This window comes from Paramisgurnus dabryanus, chromosome 24 (genome assembly GCF_030506205.2).
Source record: "Paramisgurnus dabryanus chromosome 24, PD_genome_1.1, whole genome shotgun sequence".
NCBI lineage: Eukaryota > Metazoa > Chordata > Actinopteri > Cypriniformes > Cobitidae > Paramisgurnus > Paramisgurnus dabryanus.
The window spans coordinates 1,301,169-1,320,280 of NC_133360.1; the positions used below are offsets into that span (position 1 = coordinate 1,301,169).

At 31.9% G+C, this 19,112-nt stretch overlaps 2 protein-coding genes across 3 annotated transcripts in view; both read left to right on the forward strand.

Annotated features, from left to right (window-relative positions):
* Nucleotides 1-19,112, forward strand: part of LOC135721114 (uncharacterized) — a 209,157-nt gene that overhangs the window by 25,797 nt on the left and 164,248 nt on the right. The window lies entirely within an intron of this gene.
* Nucleotides 11,218-15,152, forward strand: LOC135721111 (uncharacterized). Of its 2 annotated transcripts, XM_065243262.1 has the most exons (7): nt 11,218-11,342; nt 12,079-12,402; nt 12,740-12,760; nt 12,865-12,909; nt 13,644-13,769; nt 13,897-13,964; nt 14,486-15,152. In XM_065243262.1, exons 1-7 carry the CDS (start codon nt 11,300-11,302, stop codon nt 14,555-14,557), a joined length of 699 nt encoding a protein of 232 aa, XP_065099334.1. In that variant the 5' UTR covers nt 11,218-11,299; the 3' UTR covers nt 14,558-15,152. The 2 variants fall into 2 exon arrangements, with proteins under 2 accessions (XP_065099334.1, XP_065099335.1); XM_065243263.1 differs by lacking the exons at nt 12,740-12,760; nt 12,865-12,909.

The following is a 19,112-nucleotide window of genomic DNA, read 5'->3' on the forward strand; positions in this document are numbered from 1 at the left end:
AGTTGTGCATTATTTAAATATCTTGAATATAAACAACAGATAACTAAATCGCGATAACTAAATCAGTTTTCCAATGCAATATATGTTATTTACAGCAATAATCTGGCATTAAATTGATTTGAACAGATTAATTAGTATTCCACCTCCCACGTGACATCATCAACTATGTTGTTAACATTGCCGTGTTTACCATTTTGGGGGCCCTAAGCAAAGCCCAAGAACCGGGCCCCCCCATGCCCCAGCATTGCCCAAGGTTTTTCATTTGAATTGCACAACAAAATTCAGTATATAGAATTAAGTGAGATATAAACTGGGTTTATTTTGTTTTACACTGCTTAACATAACACTAAATTGTTACAGTTTGGTATGACAAAAATTCTTGGTTTAAAAAAAAAGTTTCACGCCCCTCTCAGATATATCTTTTGCTTGCAAATGTCTTATAGGATGTATTTAAAACAATGTAACTCACTGTGAGATACAACAAGGATATAGACTAGACATACACTAAAGATGAGATTTTAATGACAATGATGAGATACAGAATATGATTTATGTATTTTCGACGTGATTTAAACCCCTGTGTGGTGTCTTTTGATAAGTGTCCAAAAACTCCATCAAAAATAAACAAATAAAGTTCTTATTTAGTTACACTTCAAACCAAGTCCAGTTGTTAGCAGCTAAAGATGTTTCAACTCTGTTGTGTTTATTCATTTACATCAAAAAGCATCAATCAAAACCACCTAGTAAGATAACTAAATATTCAAAATTTTTGCTTCCTTACAGAAACGCCACAAGAAATACACAGTTTTAAACCATCTTTCTGTTAATTTTTCTTTAGTCATTTTGACATTTCTACATCTTGAACCACTGTAGTGAATCCATCCTTTCATTTATTAATTCATAACTATACTTTGTTTTTATCTCTGTGTTTTAAATGCCCATAATTCTCATAATTGAGTTTTTCTCTTTTGACTTTTCTTACATAAATCAGAAATAACAGAAGTGGTTGATTAAAATTTTCACAATTAAAACAGATCAAACTCCTCTCTTACCTTACCAATAATGTATTTTATGTGTTTTCATTTCTGTATTGTGTTGATTTTGTTGTGATCCTGTATGTTAATGTATGTTATCAATTTTGACCTTTCACCACACCAACACAACGCTTGTTGTATATTTAATATCAAATCTCTAGACATGAATCGTTCACTTTGCTGTGATTAATTGTGTGTTGTGTGATTGTGACCTCTAGTGGTGAGATGAGGAAATGAATTGCAGTAATTGTGAGACATCAGATGATATTTATTATATTGAGGCCAATATTATAGTTTTTGACTAAATTCCGCCCACATGAATATGTCAGTCGCCAGATAAGATTATGAAAAACACCTTGTTTTTTTACACGTGAAACATGAACACATGTTATATTGCACACTGTAAACAGAATCAAAGCTTCCAAAACACAGAAATAACGGGAGCTTTAAATGTAATGATTGTCAGTTTAATACTGCAGGTGTTAAAGATTTTAATGATGATCTTTATTTGTAAATCACTTTGAATAAAGGGTCAAATGAATAAAGTTGATTTAACTCTTTTACATAATAATATTTGAAAATCTGTTATATTTGATTGAACACAGATATTAGTTTAATAACAGATAAAGATTATCTAAAGTCTTCAGGATCCCAAAGTTAAAATATCATTTATATTCATGAAGTTAAACAACATTAAAGTGTTTGTGGTGATAAAGTTACAGTTCAACAGTTAAAACACGCTAGACGTCAAACATTGAGTGTGAAACAAGACGCCAGACGAGCTGTGAAGACTAAACTGACCACAACCACAAACCTAAAGACCAAAAATTAAAATGAGAAGTTCAGTCATCTCAGTTCTTCAGTTAATGTTCATCTCAGATCTTCATTTGATCTTTATATCACATCTCTTCATTCTCTTCATGAGATTCTGTTCTTCAAAAATTGTACTTTATTGACAAATCGCAAAAGTGAGCAAAAACAATAATGTGTATTTATTTCACAACACTGGAGGACACATGCAATGGATTATTTTTAACCCAGCATTGGGTGATAAAGGGATGAGCAAAGCCTGTTGGGTTATAGTTAGCAGTCAAATCTAGAATGAGTGAAGACCTTTATTGAAATTATTAGTTTTCTTCTCATTTCTTGTTTTTCTGTTTCTTCTTATATGGTCATAGTTTTAATCTGCTCATGAACTAACATGAGTCAGAAATACACCAACCAGGATAAATTCAGGTCTCTACAAGATCACTAAACATAAATGTGACACCTTAATGCTTGAATGTCAATGAAAATGCAACAATAATAACGTATAATAAAGAGATGAGGTTTGATCTGACCGTCTTTAAATGAAATGAATAAACACGAAGAAGTAGTAGAAAAAGAAAGAGGAACTATTATTATTCATGGTGTTTTCTGCTGAAATAAACATTGAGAAATCATCTTGTGAAAAACTACAGAAACCTGAAGTTAATGTGTAGAGAGAAAGCAACAGTCCATCTGAAAATTAACAAATTAATGATTTTTGCTGTTATTTATTTCATGTAAAGCTGCTTTTTAACAATGCACAATAGCACAAAATAAACAAATGTGAATTGAAATAAATGTTTTCTACTTAGTTTAGTTTAGTCATGTATAGCCTGATCACCCTTTAATAGCAGACCTTAGAGACCTATAGGGGCCTTATAGACCTAATGGAGCTCATGAGGGAATAAACCACACAGTAAAATCCCCAGTGTTAAATTAACACTGCTCGGTGTTTATATAATCCACACCAAGATTGGTGTTAAAAAAACACTAAATCAGTGTTAAAGTTAATAAGATAATGAAGTGATTGAGTCATTAATAGTGAACACCTGCTGGTCATTCCGTGTCAAATCAACAAAATTTTGGAATTGTTCCCGTCTTAAAATGTTTATTTTGTTGACTCTTTTTCTGGAGAAAGTAATACTAAAATGAGGAAGAAAGCCAAAATATTAAATGCAATAGCTAAAATCCCCATAGTTAACTAAACACTATCATCATCTCTGTTTGAAAACTAAAATTACAACTTGCTTCCAGAGTTACATGGATGATAGGTTGAACTTCTAAAGAACTGCTGAAAATCTGGTTCATAAAGTAAGTCACCATTGCTCCGATTAGTGTTTCCTTTAGTTGGGTAGTTGGGTCTTGAAGTTTGGTGTTAGTTTTCTTCTGCTCATTGTGGCAGTGTGTTTATAAAACACATCTGTTAAAGCAGAGGAAGATGAGAGAAATTCAGTCTATAACTCATACTTTGTTCATTAGTATGAAAGTATACGTCTTGGGATTCAATGATATCATAAAAGAGTAATCAATGAATATAAGTGTTTAATTTATGTTCTGCCAACCCTGTGAGGCTCCCATGAAATCCAACAGTGCTGTGAAAGTCCACATACCCTGCAGAGTTAAATATTTTTTACCCAAATCTAATCTGTGGTGTAAGTCAGACACACTGAGACATCAACAATCAGCCTATAAAACACAATCATGGTGACAATCAACAACAAAACGTCATGCCGCAATGCATGCTGGGTACCAGGATTGTAGAAAACTTATTCATAAATCCCATCATGCATTGCAACATGACAAAAAATTAGCAACTTTCTTACCATTAACTGTCACCATTGTTGAGATTTGTATCAGAAATCATGAAGTCTCTCTTAAGCAAAAAACAACAACAACAACAAAAAACACTAAAGCATTACGGCAGTCTCATTCAATACAATGTCATTTGCATAGAGCTTTTCTATATGCCTGTTTCTTCATAATTAATTTGTGATCAAATGTTTCAATGATTTGTAGAGTAGAATATAATAAAATTAAACTGAGAAGGTCTGGAAGGTTTTCCCCTTACATGAAGCAATGAACAAGTGGTTTTACTAAAACATTGTTACTATTGCAAAAAGAGGAGAGTTAGATCAGAGGAGATCAAGGGACAAATGCCTAACTAAAGGAAACACTAATCACAGTAATGGTAACTTCAAATTAACTCAAAACAAGCACAAACTTAAGATTTAATGTGATACATTTTGTGATAAATGTCTATTTGACTTGTGAGACATTGCGTCAGAAAGAAGATTTGTCTACTAAATCACGCGTGTGGATGCTGGAATAGTTGAGCACTTGTATTTTGTTCTGACAGCTGTTTAGAAGTTAAACTTATCCAATTAGAAAATAACTCAGCAAGTTATCTTTTTATTTTCAAACAGAGATGCTGATAGAGGGGCAAACGTGAAAGCTTTTGGAGGCATACACCCAACAGTATTCATTTATTGCATTTAATAATTTGTCTTTCTTTATTATTTTAGTATTTTCTCCAGAAAACGAGTCATCAAAATAAAAATGTAGAGACAGGAAAATGTCCAAAATGTAATTGATTTGAATGACCAGCAGGTGTTCACCATTAATGTCTTAATCATCACTTCATTATCTCATTAACTTTAACACTGATTCAGAGTTATATTTTTAACACCAGTCTTTTTTAACACCGATCTTGGTGTGGATTATATAAACACCAAATAGTGTTGATTTAACACTGATAGAGTTCATTTAACACTGGGGATTTTCCTGTGCATGATAAACCAAACTTAGATTTTTATAATTTTCAATTTTCACTGCACCCAAAGAGTCCAGAAAGAGAGAAAATGATCATAAAAAGTCTATCCTTTACAGATGATTTAAAGAAGTTTGGGAAACAGCAACACATAGCATACAGGTATTTATTATATTATATTATATTATATTATATTATATTTAAAACAATGGGTTTTATGTATTATATTTCTATCACATTCATTTAATCTTTTCATTTTAAAAAGTAGAATATAGTTGTCAACACAAGTGTATAAACTTACATTTATTGTGTTTACTTTCATTTATAGAATTACAGTAAGAATTTTTTGTGATGCTTTGTTGTGTCTTTGCTCAGAGCTTCTCTAATCTTTGCTTCTTGTTTTGTGCATCACGTGACAACCCATTGAAACCACCCGTCTTCAACTCAACTTTAGTCTTTAACTTTAGTCAAGATATTAACAACATTAAGTTTAAGTGATTTTGAAAATGCTTTACACATCTCTTGTATTGTGTTTGTCCTTCTGGACTCTTGGTAAGTTAATCTTCTTTTTGTTTTTGTTTTGTTTTAAATCAACAGCTTTATTTCACATTAAATGTTCAGCTCAAAACATAAAATCTTAATATTGTGAAATCAGAAATCTTTTACTATAGAGAGCACAAAACTATGAAGTTTTAATCTTAACTGTGACTAACTGAGTCAGTGACCACAAAAGCTAAACAGCCACCTTTAGTTGATATTTTGTTAGTTATAGTTTAGGTTTATATTAGTATATTAGGCAGTATATTAGTCTCTGATTGTGTTAAATGTTAGTTGTATATAATTATTTCATGTACACTCCATTGTAAATCTGTCTGTGTCATTCAAGGTCTCATAACATCAATGTTGTTTAGAGGAATTCAGCATGAAAAGTAAAAATACATGAAACATGATTATTTTTCATAAAGAAGATTAATCTTTTATCTGATAAACTCTGTGTTTGTGTTCTTCATGTGTGTTTGGTGATGGTACATGTAAAGTGAAGTCAGTGTCAGTGATGGATGGAGATTCTGTTACTCTACCCACTACTCATACTGAAATACTGAGAGGTGAATGGATCGAGTGGTGGTTTAATAAGACGCGCATCGCCAGAATCAAGAGATCAGTCAACAACACTTATAAATATGAAGTTAGTGGGACTCAGATATTTAAAGACAGACTGAAGATGAACAATCAGACTGGAGATCTCACCATCACAAACATCAGATCTGAACACACTGGACTTTATCATCTAAATATTAATATAGGAAACGAAGACAAGAAATGTTTTAATTTTACAATAACTGTTAATGGTGAGTGTAATATTACTAAGAGAGCTCACATGAAGTATTTATAGTTTTACAATAAACTTATAAACTATAACAGCACTTATTCAGAGTTGATTTATTCACATTTATTTGATTCTCTATTTTTCAGCTTCTCGTAATGTCAGTATCGGTGAGTTTCTGATGTTTGTAATGTGTGCTAGAATCAAAATTCAAGTGTCAGTATTTGTTACTCTTTTATTATTTGGGCTCTTTAGCACTGATCATTGTAAGTTGCTTTGAATAAAAGTGTCTGCTGATAAATACCTAAATGTAAATGAAGTCAAGTGCAGATGTGTTGTTGTTTTATTCATTCTCCAGCAGTAAAATCACATTCAGATATTAAACTTCTGGTTTATCGTGCTGCTGCTGTTGGATGTCTGATGATTGTAGCTTCAGTTTTGATCTTTTGGATCAACAGGAAACACAAAAACAAACATCAACGGGGTAAATATCAACTACAACTGATCAAGTAGTGATGGTCCTATGGTTAAAACATCAGTCTATCTCTTGCTTGTACAGTCTTTTAATGATATATGAGAGTTGTGTTGTTTAATGTGTAATTTGTCATTATTGTTACAGATCAGAGCGGTGAAGATGAAGACACTTACGCTAATACAACAACTCACAGCCAAATAAAAAATAATGATGATCTGTTTGTATCAATTCAGTGAATCAGATGTACATCTGTGAATAATAATCAATCACAGCAGGTCTTTATAAAATGATGTTTTTATTAGAGGAGTAAGGGTTAAAACTGTTCATGGTTCCGTTTGTACAGTATCTTCATTATTTGCTTCCTGTTGTGTTCAGATAAACATTATAATGTATATCTATCTGTTTGGTAAGTTTGTCAGTTTCATGCCATGCTTTTGTTTTGATTCACGTTTATGTCAAGTTAAGTTTTTGTTCACGTTTATGTTTTCTTCTTAATAAACTGCACTTGGGTTCAACAACGTTCACCTCTCAGTGGATTAATCATTACAAAATGTTTACTAAACCGAGGGTGAGAATCAAATCGTTTGTTAACCAACAACTGTAACACCTCAAAATGTTTAAGTGTCTCAATACTTTAGTTTGTTCTATAATGAACTCAATTTATGTCTTAATTATTCTGAAACAGGTTTTAATATTGTATAAAATGAAAACATGATAGGTTTTTTTAAACCCTAGATAGCTGACTCACTTTCTAACCAGCTTTCTTCATAGTCATCGTAAGATGAAACCTTATAAGTTCATTTTTAAAAGATCAGATATAAAAACATTGCAACTTTTACAACATTTAAACAGATCAAACTCCTCTCTTATCTTAATGTATTTTATGTGTTTTCACTTCATTTCTCTTTTATATTGTTTAGTGGTTTTGTTGAATTTGTTGTGATCCTGAATGTTAATGTATTTCATCAGTTTTGACCTTTCACCAAACCAACACAATGATTGTTATTTACAGTTTTTTACGATTGCTATGACAGATTTTTCAATACTTTTAACAAGTTTCCAAAACTCTTAACACAGTTGGCACAACATCCACCTGTGTAAGCTATACTATTTACACATTTATTGTTGCTTTAACACAAAATGCATACAATTAACACAAATTTTAAATGCTTTAACTTCTTTTACAGACAAGCTCTAACAAGACCAAAACAATAGATTTTTAATGTCAAATTTACAAATGCTTTCACACAGCATGTCAAAACAGATAACATCATGTGCTAAACCTCACTTATAGTCAAAGTAAACAGCTGTTTATATGATGAATTGAAACATAAATATATCCTCTGTATTTTATTCCATTGGGATTGAAAAACAATTTATTGTACAAATGCAAATATATAAATCACAGCTGATTTCCACCTAGGAAACACACTCAGGTTCTTTCAATTGCATGACTATATAGTATACAATAGTGTAAAGGACGGCCTCTTTAGGTCCATCTTGTGTGGAAAAGGAACAATATGAGCAACACACAAAAAAAAGATATATGTCTGCACAAGTCAATGGAAGACCACCAGGACAGTTTTCTTCAAGTCCCACCTGGATGCAATAGGTGCATTCCCAGACATTATACCTGAACACTGTCAGGGGTGGATAAGACATGGCAAAAGATAATTTCCAAGATGCCTTGACAGAGAAGATATCAGGTGTGATGTGAATGAGAACATGTGGCCAAATAGAAACGCAATTTTCAGTGGCTTTTTCTGTTTGTATTTTTTTTTTACTTTTTTACTGTAAAAGGAAGCAATATTGAATATGTTTGTTATCTTGCAGTAATGTCCTGTTGTAAATACTGTAAGTTCTTTACTGCAGCAATTATGTCTACTTTCTTTATAAAAAGTACTCTAAGATGGATGATTCATTTTTGTCTTGAATTTCTGTAGCAAAACAAACATAATACATGCATTTACCAAATCCAACTAAACAAAAATATAAACAAGTTTTCAAAAGAAACTGTAGTGCAAAACTCAGTCTATAATCAATTCAATCTACTGTCTATTGTATAAGGACAGACTTACACATAAACTGCAGTTTTTGTTTTTCCATCTTATGTTTGTGTTTTTCATGACATTGTGTTATGATTGACTAAATGTTTCTGTTGGAAGAGAGCATGTGTTGGTGATCTGGTATAACTAGTTGAGTCTGAAACATGTTTACAGTGTTTTTGTAAACAGTGTGAGAGTTTAGTTTACAATGTGTGATTTTGAAGATAAAATTAATTGTTTTGCCAGTTGTGTGTTTTAGGTGTGTTGGTGCGTTAAGAGTTTAGAAAATTTGTTAAAAGTATTGAAAAAAGTGTCATAGCAATTGTAAAAAACTGTAATATCAAACCTCTGGACATGAATAGGTTAATAGATTCACACTTTGCTGTAATTGTGTGTTGTGTTGTGTGATTGTGACCTCTAGTGGTGAGATGGTGAAACTGCAGTAAATATGAGACATCAAAGTATGATATTATTACGTATTATGTTATTTTAAATAAAAGTATAATTAAATTAATTATTGATTGTTTTATGCCATTGTGATTTTATTTAACATGGGGAAGTTGCTTTGTAAGAAAAGTTCCCTTCAGATGTCTATAGTTTCTACAAATGTAGTAATCTATAGTACAATTCCTATACTGTAGTGTTTTTAAACCTTACTATAGTAAATATTACAGTAGACTACAATACAGTTAATCAATTTACAATTAATACCACAGAAAACTATAACGCAGTACAGTATAATGCACTTTAGTACAGTTTATAGTAAAAAAATTTATTCTTCTATTCAGGTCTCTACTAGATCACAAAACATAAATGTGACACCTTAATTCTTGAATGTCAAAGAAAATGCAACAATATAAACGTATAATAAACAGATGAGGTTTGATATTTAGATGAAATGAATAAACACGAAGAAGTAGTAGAAAAGAAAGAGGAACTGTTATTATGTGTGGTGTTTTCTGCTGAAATAAACATTGAGAAATTATCGTGTGAAAAACTACAGAAACCCAAAGTGAGAAAAATGTTGATGGATCTTTTCTACTGATATAAACCTGTTCATGTGTAGAGAAAAAAATAAATTAAATTAAATTAACAATATGTAAGATGGCAGCAGCAGTGCTTTAATTTTTTTTGCTGTTTTCATTATTTCATGTAAAGCTGCTTTGTAACAATGCACAATAGCACAAAATTAACAAATGTGAATTGAAATAAATGTTTATTAGTTTAGTTTATTAAAGCCCAAACCCTAGCAAACCTTAGGGATTTATAAAGCTCTTATAGACCTGAAGGAACTCAGATAGATATGAAGGAGATAAACTATTCAGGCTCAAAGTTATCCTAATGTCTATCGCATTCATTTAATCTCTTCATTTTTAAAAAGAAGAACATAGTTCCTGGTGTTTACTGTCAGTATATTTACACAATACAGTTAATATATGTTTGCCATTTGTTGTGACGCATTGCTGTGTCTTTGCTCACTGTTTCATGTTTTTTTAAGTCTTTACTGTATTGTGAATCTCTCATCTTCTTGTTTTGTGGATCACTTGACAACAACACATTAAAACCACAACTCTTCAGCTCAACTTTAGTCTTCAACTTAAGTCAAGATATTAACAACATTAAGTTTAAGTGATTTCAATTAAATTTCAATTTAGATTACAAGGAAGTTTAATGTGAAGAAGCAGTTTATGAAACTCATGAGTATATTGAGAAGATCATGCACAGGAAGATGAGTTATTGATCTGATAAAGGGTCTGTGTTCTTGTTTAAAGATTGAACTAAAGTGTGAATGAATTGCAGACAGATGCAGGTGATGAGAAGTCAGGTGATGCTGATGAGAGAGCCTCCACATGAGCTGTCCTGCTCCAGAGGGCTGATGATTTTGTGATGGATGATCTCTTCTGTGCAGTGTAGGACACTGAGGATGCCCTTAATTTAATTCTGTCTGGATCTAGATTTTAAGTCGTTCTTCTTGTATAAGTGGTCAGGAGATATTGTTAGATAGAGGAAGTTGTCTCATATTAACTGTGATTATGTATGATTATGTATCATGTCTATATCTACAGTGAACCTGATTCCACCAACAACACCATTGCTGGTCCTGATTCAACATTTTCATTAACCAATCAGATTGCAGGATTAGGATTAGTGAGTATGTTAGATTTAGGTTTAGGATTGGGTTAGGGGCTTTTAAAAAATACCACTGAAAATATTGTTTGACACTGATTTGAGGGTTTAAAAATGGTTAGGGTTTGAGTTAAGGGTAAGTTGGTGAAATCTAAGTGAAATCACAGCAACTTAATTTTTATTGTAGGTACACCTCAACTTTGGAGTCTGCTTGCTTGAGTGTGTGGACAGGTGTCTTTTATACAGGTTTTAAACAGGTTTTACAGGTTATTAAATACTTATGTCATGCAATTAAATGCAAATTAATTATTTACAAATCATACAATAATTTTCTGGATTTTTTTTTATTCTGTCTCTCACAGTTGAAGTGTAGCTATGATCAAAATGACAGACCTCTGCTTGCTTTGTAAATAGGAAAACCTGCAAAATCGTCAGTGTATCAAATACTTTGTTCTCACTGTATCTGTGTGTTTCATTGTGTGTTTATTGTTTAGATGTGCGTGCTGTTTCTTTTATACTTCTGTTGCATCTTTTCTTTTAGCTTTATGTTTTGTATTCATTAGGCTTCTCCTGCAACTTCACTTCTTGTTTTGTGTTGTACGTGTCAACATGTTTGAATAAGCTCCACCCCCTGTTAACTTTACTCAAGATACAACATGTAGTTTTATTAGTTGATCTTAATCTAGCGTGTGGACAGTTTTAGTGTTGAATATTGAGAAAATGTTTTACACATCTCTTGTATTGTGTTGGTGGACTCTGGTTGGTAAGTTAACTTTGTTTCTTAATTTATTTAAATCAACATTTGCTACTTTTTTCCTGATTAAAGATAAATTTAAATTCATAAAATCCTAATATTAAAAAGTCAGATGTGTGATGTATTGTCTCATTGTGCATAATAGACAGATTCAGATGATCTGTTTAAACAACTTTACTATAGTTAATCACAAACTAACGGTGAAAAATTATTGAACTAATAAAGTGTTAACCTTAACTGGGACTGGAGTCAGTGACTAACAATGAGTTACTGCTGTCTTTAATGAATACTTTGTATAGTTACAGTGAAGGTTAGCAGTTTATTAGTTCATTTTAACTATTAGTTCAAGCACTAGGACACAAATAAGTGTTAAGCTTTATATTTCAATAAGATCTCATTTTAACACCCTGACTTTCTGACATTTAGTGCTGGTTACCCAGACAGGGTTTAGATTAATCCAGGACTAGGTCTTAGTTATATTAGGATATTTAAGTAAAAAACATACTTTACAAATAAACTATACTGGTGTGCATCATGACAGTAATATGTTAAGATATTTTAGTGCAAGGTGTTTTTAAATTAAGGCTCAAACATGCAGTTTATTCTGTGACTATAAACCCTGTTCAGAAAACTACCCCTTCATGCAAAGTTGGTGTCAAATAATTCAATATGTAAAGATTAAAAACCTTTTATAAATAATAAAGCTGTTAAAGAGTTATTTGATGAATCTGTTTGTGTTCTTCAGGTGTGTTTGGTGCTGAAGTAACTTTAGTGTCAGTGATGGAGGGAGATAACGTTACCCTACACACACATTTTACTGAAATACAGAGAGAAAATGAGATCAAGTGGTGGTTTTTTAAAGACATTATCATCAGAATCAAGAAAGCAGCCAACATCAATCCTGAATATGATAAAGTGCCTCCGAGATTCAGAGGCCGAGTGAAGATGAACGCTCAGAATGGAGATCTCACCATCACAGACATCACACCTCAAGACTCTGGATGTTATAAAGTAGAAAATATAACTAAAACAAATTCAGCATTCAAGACATTTAACATTACTGTTTATGGTGAGTGCAGTTTACTGAAAACTGAATTGTGCTATTGGTATGTTTATATATATATGGGCCTTTTGATACCTTATTTGCATAGCATAGCAAAAACGTTATGTGGAGAATCAAAGACGAGAATCAATGTCAGGTCAGCGTAAGCGCACTGATGTTATACTGTACTGTATTTTTACACATCCACACGGGCTACCAGCGCTGATGTATTGAGTTTATTCATTAAATACTAAACTCTTTGTCATCAACACAACTAATAATATTTCACCATGACTACATTTACTGTTCTTCACACTTTTATTAATGTTGATTAATTCACATTTCTGTTCTCTATATTTGTCAGCTGCTTCTACTGTCAGCATCGGTGAGTCTACACAAACAGCATCTCACATTAACAAATAAAACAACACTTTTATTAACTGTTGATTTGTTCATCCTTTTGTGATTTTCTTTGTTTTTTTTTTTCAGTTTCTTCTACTGTCCGTATCACTGTGCCTCCAAAAAATCCATCAGGTGCATTGTAAAAAAACATGAAGTTAACATGGTTTTGCAAGTCAATTCAACCCATTTTAAGTTTTGATTTGTGATAAGTTAACATAACTTGATGAAATTGTTTAACTTAATTTGTTAAGTTAAAATAACAAAAATATATATGTTGATTTGACAAAAGTGCTCATATTTTAAAGTGTATGTTTATGTTTTTTAACAATTAACAATCTTTTAGCATTTATAGATGTTTCAACCTTGTTGTGTTTCGTCATTTAAGCATTTTCTGCCCTAAAAATGTACTCAATAGGCTAAATGCACGTGTCAGTATTTGTGTCTTTAATGAATTAAAGGAACAGTATGTAAAAATTGTATATCAATGAATCATAAAATGGCCCTGATATGTCACTAGACATTAAGAAATCATTTTCATTTCAAATACTTTTATCACTGACAACAGCGGTCTGGCCAGGATATTGTCATTTAAAAAGTGGAGTTGCAGCCCTCAAATGATGTTTATGTTGTCATGTTGTGTATTGACCACCAGTTGTGTGATTGCAGTACCAGTTTTAGCCACAAGTTTTGTGATTGCAGTACCAGTTTTGGCCACAATCCTACATACTGTTCCTTTAAGGCTTGTTTGATTTTTTTAGTTTGAACAAACATGACATCCATCAGCATGAGTTTTCTTTTGTTCATCTTTAAACTGAATGAGCTGAACTCTTACACATGTGTTGTTGTTGTTGTTTATTCTCCATCAGGAAGACAACAGCCAGATCCTATGATTCTGATCTATTGTGTTGCTGCTGCTGTTGGATGTCTGATGATTTTAGCTTCAGTTTTGATCTTCTGGATCTACAGGAAACACAAAAACAAACATCAACAGGGTAAATGATCAAGACGGTTTAGTGATGGTCCTACAGTTAAACATCAGTCAAACTCTTGTTTGCTTAGTCTTTTAATGATGAATGAGAGTTGTGTTGTTTTATTTGTAATCTTTCATTATTGTTACAGATCAGAGTGGTGAAGATGAAGACACTTATGCTAATACAACATTTCACAAACTAAACACACAGATGAAGGTAAAATAATAATGATGATCTGTTTGTATCATCTCAGTGAATCAGATGTACATGTGTGTATAATAATCGATCACAGCAGGTCTTTATGAAAGCATTAGATGTTTTTATTAGAGGTGTAAGGGTTAAAACTGATCATGGTTCAGTTTGTATCTTGACTTTATAGTCACAGTTTCAGTATAGTTTGGTTTCGGTTGTGTTCAGATAAACATTATAATGTCAAATCAAAAGAGATTTCTCTTATTTTCTCAATAAATAAACACTTAAACATGACCGGAGCTGTGTCGGTTTATCATTTATTATAGATGCGCTGCTGAACTGTTGAACAAATGTTTATTTGTTTATTTTAAATAGTTTGTTTGTTAACCAACAACTGTTAAACCTTCAAATGATAAAGTGTGTCACTACTTTAGTTTTAATATTCAGCCGTTACTCATTCACGATAAAGCACAGCATCTCAAACCTTATTGCTTACTTACAGTATATCCCATAAGAGTTTTTTTCTTTTGTGTGTTTTCTTACAGCAATCTGAAATAACAGAGGTGGTTTACACATTTTATACCATTAACACAGATCAAAATCCTCTCTTATCTTAATAATAATGTATTTTATGTGTTTTATTTCATTTATCTTTTATATCGTTTAGTGGTTTTGTTGAATTTGTTGTGATTCTGAATGTTGATGTATTTCATCAGTTTTGACCTTTCACCACACCAACACAATGATTGTTATTTAATATCAAATCTCTGGACATGAATAGGTTAATAGATTCACACTTTGCTGTGATTAATTGTGTGTTGTGTGATTGTGACCTCTAGTGGTGAGATGATGAAACTGATATAAATATGAGACATCAGAAGATGATATTATTATGTATTATGTTATTTTAAATAAAAGTATAATTAAATTGATCATTGATTTGTTTATGCCATTGTGATTTTATTTAATAAGATGTAGCTCATTTGTAAGAAAAGTTTCACCTCAGATATCTATAGTTGCTACAAATGCAGTAAACTGTAGTTAATTTATTATACTGTAGTGTTTTTGAACTTTAATATAGTAAATATTACAGTACACTACAGTACAGTTTATTAATTTATGATTAATACCACAGAAAACTATAATGCAGAACAGTAGCCTATAATGCACTTTAGTACAGTTAATTATAGACTACAAGCTAAACCAGCACCAAACTGGCATGGACCATCATGGGAATTATGCTGATCTATGCTGTTTTTTCATCAGGTCAGTACTTGATTTTTTTCATAAGAGATCACATTGACATGCTTTTGTTGTGTTTAAACATTAATTCATGTACTGGATTGACTAAATTAAGTCAATGTTCACCACATTATAGTTTTATTTAACAAATAGGCTAACAGTTAGCATCTGAAGCTAACATGTAATTACGATGTCATGAATATATAATAAATATGACTTTAATGATCTTAAAGACTACAGTTTTGCATCTTCTTTCGCAACTTTGGCTATAAAATTAAATCTGGCTATAAAAAAATACTCACAATTTAATTGTTGAATCTTCTTGAATTAATATTGAAATGCAGTTCATTGTCAGTCATTTTAATACTGTAGATGGCGCTGTCACTATAACTGTGGCACGCAATTAATTTGATGTAATACAAACAAAATCCAATAGATGTCGCAGTAGTGCTGTGTATTGAGTTCACTGCTGCAAACATGAATGAATGATCCCTGAGAGTTTAACATTTATGATTCTTAGTTAATCTATAATAACACAAATCATAATCAAGCTGCCAAAAACATGGTTACTACACTTTAACTACAATAAAACCAGTTATTAAATCTGATATATCCCGGCGTTTGAATGTACAGATACAGGAAAGTTTGCTTTTTCTTCAAAATACAATTGTGTGAGTTAATAAACAGTGTAAAGATGGTAATGAACTGCATGTCCATGTATATCTACAGTGAGAACTGAGTGTTGAGTGTTATACCTTATAATGTTTGAGAATGTGTTAAATATGTGACTGAAGACCGTTATTAGTTTAATAGCAGATAAAGATTATCTAAAGTCTTCAGGATCCCAAAGTAAAAATAATATTTCGGTCATTTATATTTATGAAGTTTAACAACGTTAAAGTGTTTGTGGTGATAAAGTTACAGTTAAACAGTTAACACACTCTAGACCTCAAACATTGAGTGTGAAACAAGACGCCAGACGAGCTGTGAAGACTAAACTGACAATAACCACAAACCTAAAGACTCAAAATAAAACGAGAAGTTTAGTCATCTCAGTTCTTCAGTTAATGTTCATCTCAGATCTTCATTTGATCTTTATATCACATCTCTTCATTCTCTTCATGAGATTCTGCTCTTCAGATATTTTTAGTTTATTCACAAATCACAAAAGTGAGCAAAAACAATAATGTGTAATATGATCTTAAAGTCTTTAGATGAAGTGAATAAACACAGAGAAGTAGCAGAAAAGAAAGAGGAACTATCATTTTTGTGGTGTTTTCTGCTGAAATAAACATTGATAAATTATCTTGTGAAAAACTACAGAAATCCAAAGTGAGAAAAATGTTGATGGAGAGAAAATTAAATGAAATTAAATTAAATTAACAATATGTAAGATGGAAGCAGCAGTGCTTTTATTTTTATGCTTTTTTCTTTATTTCATGTAAAGCTGCTTTGTAACAATGCATAATAGCACAAAATTAACAAATGTGAATTGAAATAAATGTTTATTTACTAAGTTTAGTTCATTACTAAAGCCCAAACCCTAATAGCAAACCTTAGGTATTTATGAAGCTCTTATAGACCTGAAGGAGCTCAGATAGACATGAGGAAGATAAACTATTCAGTGCTCTTATAAACAAAACTCAATTTTACTGAACCCAAAGAGTCTAGAATGAGAGAAAATGATCATATTTGCAAAAGTCTGTACAGCATTCTGTATCATTTACAGATGATTTAAAGAAGTTTGGGAAACAGTTATATGTTGATATAGTGATTCTTTCACAGGTATTTATTATATTTAATAAAAAACATGTATTATATTTTAAATCAAAGTTATTAATTTCTATCACATTCATTTAATCTCTTCATTTTTAAAGAGTAGAACATAGTTCCTGGTGTTTACTGTCAGTATATTTATAGAATTACAGTAAGAAGTTTTTGTGACGCATTGTTGTGTCTTTGCTCAGAGCTTCTTGTTTTTTAAGTCTTTACTGTATTTTAGATCTGTCATGTTTGCTTCTTGTTTTGTGCATCACTTGACAACAACACATTAAAACCACAACTCTTCAGCTCAACTTTAGTTTGTAACTTTAGTCAAGATATTAACAACATTAAGTTTAAGTGATTTTGAAAATGCTTTACACATCTCTTGTATTCTGTTTGTGCCTCTGGACTTTTGGAAAGTTAATCTTGTTTTTGTTTTGTTTTAAATCAACAGCTTTATTTCACATGAACTGTCAAAACAAAAAATCCTAATATTGTGAAATCAGTAATCTTTTGAGAGCACAAAACTAATCTTTAAGTTTAATCTGAACTGTGACTAACTGAGTCAGTGACTACAAAAACTAAACAGACATCTTTAATTGATACTGTGTTCAGTTGCATTGACTTCACTTTCCCACATGAACATGCCGGAGCTCGCTCGGTTGAATGGCAACTAGTGGCGGCTCATGACTGCTCATCCCAGGCTCAGTCAGAGGAAGATTGACCGTCATCTTGAACTTCTTTCATTTTCTAATAACTGCATCAACAGTTGTTGCCTTCTGATCAAGCTATTTGCCTATTGTCCTGTAGATCATCCCAACCTTGTGCAGGTCTACAATTTTCTCCCTGGTGTGCTTATACAGCTCTTTGGTCTTGCCCATAGTGGAGAGGTTGGAGTCTGTTTGTTTGAGTGTGTGGAAATGTGTCTTTTATACAGGTAACACGTTTAAACAGGTCCAGTTAATACAGGGAATGAGTGAAGAACAGGAGTGCTTCTTAAAGACAAAGAGAGCCAGAATTCTTCTGTGATCAAATACTTATGTCATGCAATAAAATGCTAATTAATTATTAACAAATCATACAATAATTTTCTGGATTTTGTTTATTCCGTCTCTCACAGTTGAAGTGTAGCTATGATCAAAATGACAGACCTCTCCCAGATAGCATGCAACCATTGAAACAATGTTAAAAATCGTTGATTTGTCAATGTTAATACCATTGAATCAATAACACGTTTGCACCCTCCATTAATATTGAAAAAATATTGAAATTTCAACAAATCACCATTATCGTGATCAGTGTTTGCTTTAGTTGGGCCCTTTACTCTTGTGTTTTAATGGTAAGTTTTCTTTGGCTGCTGAAGCAGTGTTTTAAAATACATCTGCTATTGCAAAGAAAACAAAGATCTACTGTTATCAAGTAGTTTTAAATTCTTGTAGATATACCTAAATAATTTTAATGAAATACTGTTAAAGTTATGCAAAAAAATTATTTTACAGTACTAGTTGGAAACAGTGTCAGGTCTGTGGTATTGTGAGGATTACAAAAACACATTTAAAAAGTTAAACTACTGAATCTATCTCTGATATCATGAATCGGTCTATGAATCTCATCAATGGTGACGATTAACAAAAGAAAGCTTCATGCTGCAATGCATGCTGGGTATCATTGTAGTACTAAACTAATTTATAACTCCCAGCATGCATTGCAGTTGATTGTTTTATATGAATTTGTTTGATGATTGTCACCATTATCGAGATTTGTAGGATGAGTAATGATGTCTGAATGTGTTCGCAATTTCTCTGTTTGTCTTGTCACAGTGTATTTACAAACCAAAACAATTATAAATGTCAAAAATGGATCAACATAATCATGTAAAGCAGCTTAATTTTATATAATCTTGAATTCTTCACAAAAAGCAATCAGTTTCAAGTTCAACTTAAAGGGTCATGAAACCCCCCTCTTTTAGCTCAAGTCTAGCTCACAATCTTTTTGAAAAATGCAACTGAAATGGGCGTGGTGGCTGTGAGAAGGGGGAGGGGAGTGTGTGTTGTACGGCAAGGGAGAGGAGAGGGGAGGGGGGAAACTCTCATCGCCAGTAGCCCATGCATATGGACTGTCACTAAAAATAAGTGATAAAACGTGAGGAAATACTAATTAAAAAAA